The 7,333-nt window shown below is 33.5% G+C and overlaps 1 protein-coding gene across 5 annotated transcripts; it reads left to right on the plus strand.

The window, feature by feature from the left end:
- Window positions 1-986: 986 nt before the first annotated feature.
- Window positions 987-6,926, plus strand: LOC109001065. Of its 5 annotated transcripts, none has more exons than XM_035687297.1 (5): window positions 987-1,902; window positions 2,060-2,092; window positions 2,449-2,487; window positions 2,924-2,989; window positions 6,007-6,926. In XM_035687297.1, the coding sequence occupies exons 1-5, from the start codon at window positions 1,005-1,007 to the stop codon at window positions 6,102-6,104; spliced, it is 1,134 nt and encodes a 377-aa protein (XP_035543190.1). In that variant the 5' UTR covers window positions 987-1,004; the 3' UTR covers window positions 6,105-6,926. The 5 variants fall into 5 exon arrangements, with proteins under 5 accessions (XP_035543190.1, XP_035543192.1, XP_035543193.1 ...); XM_035687299.1 differs by lacking the exon at window positions 6,007-6,926 and adding an exon at window positions 4,517-5,497 and having other exon boundaries at window positions 1,001-1,902; XM_035687300.1 differs by lacking the exon at window positions 6,007-6,926 and adding an exon at window positions 5,146-5,497 and having other exon boundaries at window positions 1,001-1,902.
- The last annotated feature ends 407 nt before the right edge of the window (window positions 6,927-7,333 follow it).

Consider the following 7,333-nt stretch of genomic DNA (forward strand, 5'->3'; position numbering starts at 1 on the left):
TATTATATAAAAAATAAATAAATAAATAAAAGGACCATTCGAAGTCTAGTCAATAATTTGTTGTAAAAGACCGAAGAGGATAATGATATTTTGTCATTCTTTTTTTTTTTTAAATCTTTTTTAAACCACAGTACACGCCTTCTAGCTCTTCTACCGCGGATTATCAATTTTTTTTTAAAAATGCTGATACTCAGAGTCAGTGCTATCCACTGCGTGTTCCCGGCAATTGATCTAGTGTAAATGGTATATTTGGGTATGAAAAGTTTTGAAAAGAGGGCATCTTGAATTTATTTTGAAGAGAAATTATATTAATTAATTGTGATATTTAATCATAAAGTGATGTTAATTTATCTTTTTTAAAAGATGAAGAGAAAGAAGTGCGAGATATGGGGTCCAGTGAAGAGTCTCTCTCGGTGGCCTTGACTTGGAACAAGCTACGGGTAATTTCCTCGCAAATACATTTAATAAAGATATTTAGTTGGCACAAAGATATTATTTTTCTAATACCCAAAGATATTTATTTATTTGCCTTAATTGGGTTGCCACAATCGCAAGTCAATTTACATGCTTAATTATCCATTATTTTAACTCACTCTTAGGTGCCTACCAAATGTCATGTGTATATATAAAGCCTTCTTCAATTTGACATAATTTTTTAATAATTTAATAATTTAATTTTTTTTAATTTTCAAATAAAATAAAATAAATAATTCAATTTTTTTAAAATTTTAAACAAAAATAATATTAAAAAAATATATTCTAATAATATTTTATTTAATTTTTATTTCTTCTCATCTTATACACATTAATATAAATAATTTTGTTTTTTAATTTTTAAATATTCATAATCATTAAAAAAAAATATATAAATTCATTAGATACTATCTTAATTATTAAAGAAATAAAAATAAAATAAAAAAATATATATATATATAAATAAAAAGGTTAGTATAAATATTTTAATAGTCATACAGACTGCCATTTTTCATACTCATTTATATTCAATGATTCAGTCAGTCAATATGCTCTCTCTCTCAATGGCAAGAGGAATCATGAGCTTCCCTGCAGTACTCACAGCCCTTTTCGTTCTTTTGCTATTTCATCAAACTTGCAGTGTTAAGGATATTCATCTTACCGAGGCAGGAAACGGTACTTGTTCTCCTTCTTCCTGTGGCAGTATCCAAAACATAAGCTATCCATTTCGATTAATGGAGGATCCACCAAACTGCGGCGACCAAAGGTATAAGCTGTCTTGTGAGAACAACATTGCTGTCTTATACTTATATGGTGGAAAGTACTATGTTCGGGAAATCAATTACAGTGACTACACAATCCGAGTAGTAGACTCGGGTATTCAGAGGGCTAATTTCTCCTCTATCCCTCGTTATTTTCTAACCGATTATAATTTTAGTTATGTGGATCCATATTCTTACCCAGAAGGAACCTATTATTTTAATAAGGTGGATTCAATTTATTACGCACGAACGATTAGTATAGCTTTCTTGAGCTGTGAAAAGCAAGTGATTAATTCAGAGTACAGTGATTTGAACATTCCAACTAATTGCTCTGAGAAGGGAGTATATTCTTCCAAGTACTCTTCATCATCTTCCCAGATGCATAGATATGTTGCATATGATCTCACTCCATTACCAGAGGAGGTGGAGGAATCTTGCCGACTAGATATAATATCCCTAATATCGTTGGAAGCCGATGGATATACAGAAGCAGCCCATCGATATAAAAAAGCAGCTCCTTCCTGCGAAGAGATCCACAACGAATTGTTATATGGTTTTATGCTTTATTGGTTCCAAGTTTATTGTAAATGCGACGCCGGACCAACCGATTGCTACCTCGATGAGTACGCGAGTAAAATTCAATGCTGGAACAGGACTACAGATCAAGGTACATACGCACGCAGAAGAATGCATGCGTGAAAAATATGCAACACTTTGGTATAGTCGATCGAGATCTTGTACATCTCGACTATTTCTTTCATTCTTGGAATTCTTCGATTTCTAATTTTATATTGGTTTTGTTTTGGTGGTCGGATTAATACTAGGATTCTTCGAAAGACTTGAGGAGGTATACAATGGTGAGACTCCTATCTCAAAATTAAGTTGTTTGAAGAATAGGTATACATGATAGAATGGCAAATGAGATAGATGAACTAGTTTAATGGTGAGACTCCGTATTATGCTTTGATGTTCACATAATCAGAGGAATATTAAAATGTTAAGAAATATTCCTCTCTGTCCTAAAGTTTTTTATTAATTCTCAGTCACACTAATCATGTGGCTTTGAATAGAAGAGAAACGATATTAATTAATTGTGATGACTAGAAAGCAAATTAGTTGTTTATACAATTTAATTAATTGACATACTCTAATTAGTTTAATCACCTCATGTTTCTATTCATTAATGAATTTTCTAATTGGTTATATTGTGTAGATGTTACTTACGGACTCGGGAAAGCATCGGAAGCCATAAGTAAGAATTTATCTCCTCCCTCCTTCGATTTTTTTAATACTTTCACATTCATAATCAAAGGGGTGATCCTGATCATAGTGTTCAACCGGTCTAAAGAATAATTGAATGTTGTGATATTGGAAGTTGTTTCCATGGTCTACGTACATATATATATGCTCCAATACCATATTTGATAAATGCTACAAAATGATATATGCTCCAATACCATATTTGATAAATGCTACAAAATGATATATGCTCCAATACCATTGATAAATGCTAGAATTTTAGTTTCTAGGCAAATACGAATGTCATTATTCTTGAGTGGTAATCTAATTGTGATAGAAGAGGGAGAGAATCCTTCAAACTAATTAGATCGATTCAAGCTTGTCCCTATTTATAAATAAATCCCTGAGAAAACTCTAAGTTCCTTAACCGTATTCTTTTGTTGTCAAAGCACGAGGAAAGTTACCTGAAGCCCTATATGCAGCAGTACATTACCACGATATGTGGACAAGGCCAGGTGAGTTCAACTTTCAGAAAAGTTGTTTGCAATATCAAAGTGCAGAATTGCACAATGACATACTTGAAACACTCATTTCCAAGCATGCACTCATCAATTATTTTGTAACCTACTTCAAACACTCATTTTCAAGCCTTGATCAAGTCGAAAATGTTGAAAGTCTCAATATTATTGTAGGCTAACATGATTTTTTCTATATGTTGAAATTTCATCAAATATCCATGCTTTGCTTCACATGACTCAAGTGTTGAGGGTAGGATTTGAATAATTTGGATAGGGTTAGATTTTATAGTAGTCTTGTAGATATTATATTGCCTCTAGGATCACATGAAAGTTGGATGGATAAAAAAAGTTGGATGGATAAAAGGCATGAAGCCAGTATGTCAGGCAAAGGGGTGAGCAAACGTGCTCTTGTTTGCAGCTTATCGAACAGCTTTCCTGATTGTAAAAAGGTAATAAAAAGGAAACGATGGATGTGTTTTGAGCAAAATGTTATTATGTTACACTAAGATCTCAGAGTAATTAATGCATATTTATCTATGAACAAATAGGTTAAAAATTGTAGGTTATATAGTCATATTAAGATATAAAATAAATAATGAAATCTACTTCTTTCTATTGGTTTAACTTTTGGAATAAGTGTTGATTTTACATGGTATCAGAACATGGTATCAGAGAAGGAAACTCATGAAATTAAGGATGTGTTTAGATGTTAAATTAAATTGAGTTAAGTTGAAATAATAAAATATTATTATTTATTATTATTATTCTTTTAGAATTAAAAAAATTGAATTATTTATTATATTTTATATTGAGATTTAAAAAAATTATAATGATGAGTTGAGATGAATTGAATTTTCAAATGAAGCGGTATTATTTTTAAGAAGGAAAAATCAGAAGAGACAAAATAAATTATCAACTGCGTGTTCCCGGAAATTGATCTAGTGTCATATGCTATTAATTGCAAGACTGGGGGCATTTGTACGATAAATTGGTAGTTGCCGGTAGGTTGGGTTAGTCTCCCTCGGTGAGCTTGACTTGGAACAAGTTGTAACCGCATTTATTAAAAAAGATATTTATTTATTGAAACCGAGTAATTTGATAATTATTTTTTATAATTAAAAAAATAATTATTAATAAAATTATATATTTTGTTAATCCCTTTTAATGATTAAGAATATTAAAAAATACTTAAAAAATAAAAAATAATAAAAATTTCAAATATATTATAAAATAATAAAAAATGTATTATTATCCTTAACAATATCACTCTACTAAATCTACTATGCAAATCTGTTAAAAAAAACTTCTTTCACACTTTTTGAGACACTTTTCAAAAGATGTGTGCAAAATTTGTACGCTTGGAGCATGAACAGATCAATATTGTTGAGGTCAACTACTTCTTCCTTCACCAAGTCCATTTTTAATTTACCCCTTTATATCCATTCTTAGGCTTGGCTACTCTCTCTCTCTCTCTCACACAATGGCAAGAGGAATAATCATGAACTTTTAGATGAATTTAATTAGGAGGAACTGCGTACCAATGAGAACTGCATACCTTACAAGTTACAAGTGCCAGAAAGAGTAAACCCAGGAAAGCCACAATGGTCAAGATGTCTCATGCCGTTAAGCCGGAAAGGAAATCGGATGGCTGGGCCGCTACCTCCCAAACGTAATTCTTCACACACATTTTTGCCTTCTACGTGGTGGTATATTGTAGGAACCTAATGGGGTGGAGTTCGAGGATATGCAGAGACTAAAATGAGCAATTGAAGTGAACTACTAAAGATGAAATGGTGTCGTGTAGGATTGAAAGAATACATCGTAGTGGTAGGTTGGAGGACGACGTTGTGCAGGTCTCAAACGGGAAAGTCTAGTTGTGTTTTTAAGTACTTGTATCTTAAACGCAGTGTTTTAGCATTTGCATTTCTATTATATCTGTAGGGTCAGTTTAGTAATATGATTGTTAGTTTGTTAGTGTCAGAAAGGGGAATATGCACTGGGGTGGGGAAAGACGTAGATCTTTTTAGAAATTATTACAAATGTATAGATTGCTTGGGAGGATTTGGATTTTGTTAAAAATCCAAAAGTTTTAGGTCTGTTGGATACTAAGGATGAGTTTGGATACACAAAACATTTCATCTCATCTCTATTAGGGTGTATGTGAAGACTGATTTTGGAGCTCAAAAAAGTGTTTGCTGAATGTGTGCTCAACCTGCACTGGAGCGAAGTTCAACCCGTGAGTTTGCTCGACACTCGTTCGACATACCGCTTGAGCGAAGCTCAACCCGTGAGTTCGCTCAAGGCCTGCTTGACAGTGAGCTCGAGCGAGACACAAATCCTAGTGTTCGGTCGACACCCGCTCGACACTCCGCTCGAGCCAATGTTGATATAATTAGTAAACACTTTAAATACACAAAGGCAGCTAAATAGATGACAGTTGCAAACTTTTAATTGAAGCATTTTGTAATTTTCATGTATTATAATTTTGTGTTTTGTAATGTAATTTAATTTAATATGTAGTGAATTTCATTATTGCATGCATTTTACATGAGAATTATTGAATTTTTTTTAAGATGCATTTAGATAAAATGGCAATAATTGTTTTAAATATAAAAATATGCTTTTCAATATTGTTTTCAGCATTATTTTTTTTTTCCTGAAAAAAATTTATGCTATAGCCTTTATTTAAAAAAAAATAATAAAAAAAAACTCAAGTTGAAGATCATAACCCTGATTTAGTTCCGGATCGGGTCATAATCCGGGTATACCCGGACTAAAACCCTACTTGGGTTTGAAACCCAGGTATACCTGGGTACCCAGGTCGTAATTCAGATGAACACTCATACTGGAAGTATATGGAGGTTTGAGGCTCCTCGAAAACCTTATTCAAGAATCAATAAAGTGGATTCTTAGTTTCTTTCCCTCTTTTCTTGATCACTTTCTTGTTTCCAATCTTTTCTTGCTCTGAGTTATGGGTTGGTGTTGGTATCTCATGTGATAGCTTATAAGTGTAGGAAAGAGTAAATCCACGAAAGCCACAGCGGTCAAGATGTCTCATGTCTTTAAGTTGGAAAGGAAATCGGACGGCTGGGCCGCTGCCTCCACAATGTAATTCTTCACACACATTTTTGCCTCCTACATGGTGGTCCATGTTAAGAACTTGACGGGGTGGAGTTCGAAGATATGTAGAGACTAAAATGAGCATTTGAAGTGAACTGCTGAAGATGAAATGGTGTCGTGCAGGATTGAAGGAATACAACGTATTAGCAGGTTGGAGGACGACGTCGTGCAAATCTCAAACGAGAAAGTCTAGTTATGTTTTTAAGTACTTGTGTCTTAAATGCAGTGTTTTAGCATTTGCACTTCTATTGTATCTGTAGGGTCAGTTTAGTAATATGCTTGTTAGTTTGTTAGTGCCAAAAAGAATATGTACTAGGGTGGGAAAAGACGTAGATCATTTGGAAAATTATTACAAATGTATTGATGTTTGGGAGGATTTAGGTTTTGTTAAAAACTCAACCATTAAGCCAAAAGTTTTAGGATTGTTGGATATTAAGGATGAGTTGGATACACAAAACATCTCATCTTATCTCTGTTGGGTTGTATGTGGAGACTGGTTTTGGAGCTCAAAAAAATGTTTGCTAAATGTGTGCTCGACCTGCGCTGGAGTGAAGTTTGCTCCACTCAACAGTGAGCTCGAGCGAAGTTTAACCCGTGAGTTTGCTCGACACTCGTCCGACATACCGCTTGAGCAAAGCTCAACCCATGAGTTTGCTCGAGGTCTGCTCGACGGTAAGCTTGAGCTCGACACAAATCTTAGTGTTTGCTCGACACCCGCTCGACACTCCGCTTGAGCCAATGTTGATTTGGTCATTCTCTCAAGGTGTGCTCGACCACGCCGCTCGAGCGAAGTACGCAAATTTTATCAATTAGGGTTTCCAGCACCACTCATTATAAATATATCATATTAGACTTGTGTTGGACGATCTTAAGCATATTTTGAGAGAGAACAATTGTCTCGTGAGTGCATATTGTGTGAGAGAGCAAAAAGCTCTAGAGAGTATTAGTTGAGATTGGGTGATTGTAATCTCCTCTGGTTAATAAGATTTCTTCAGTTCTGTGGACTTAGAAAATTTGCCGAATCACGTATATTATGCGTCGTGTGCTTGATTGTGATTGCTTTTACTTTATTTGTCATCATTGGTGTGTGTGTTTTGCACAATATTTTACAACAATCTCATCTAATCTCATTTCATCATTATAACTTTTTTAAATTTTCATATAAAAATATAATAAACAATTCAATGTTTTCAAATTTTAAAATAAAATAAGAGTAAAAAA

This window comes from Juglans regia, chromosome 2, assembly GCF_001411555.2.
Source record: "Juglans regia cultivar Chandler chromosome 2, Walnut 2.0, whole genome shotgun sequence".
Classification (NCBI taxonomy): Eukaryota; Viridiplantae; Streptophyta; class Magnoliopsida; order Fagales; family Juglandaceae; genus Juglans; species Juglans regia.

Bases quoted from the DNA above. Each gene is read 5' to 3' on its own strand.
- LOC109001065 (XM_035687296.1), top strand. From the start codon at position 1,005: ATGATTCAGTCAGTCAATATGCTCTCTCTCTCAATGGCAAGAGGAATC. The intron at 1,903-2,059 runs GTACATACGCAC...GATTAATACTAG, and splicing joins GAACAGGACTACAGATCAAG to GATTCTTCGAAAGACTTGAG. The intron at 2,093-2,448 runs GTGAGACTCCTA...TATATTGTGTAG, and splicing joins ACTTGAGGAGGTATACAATG to ATGTTACTTACGGACTCGGG.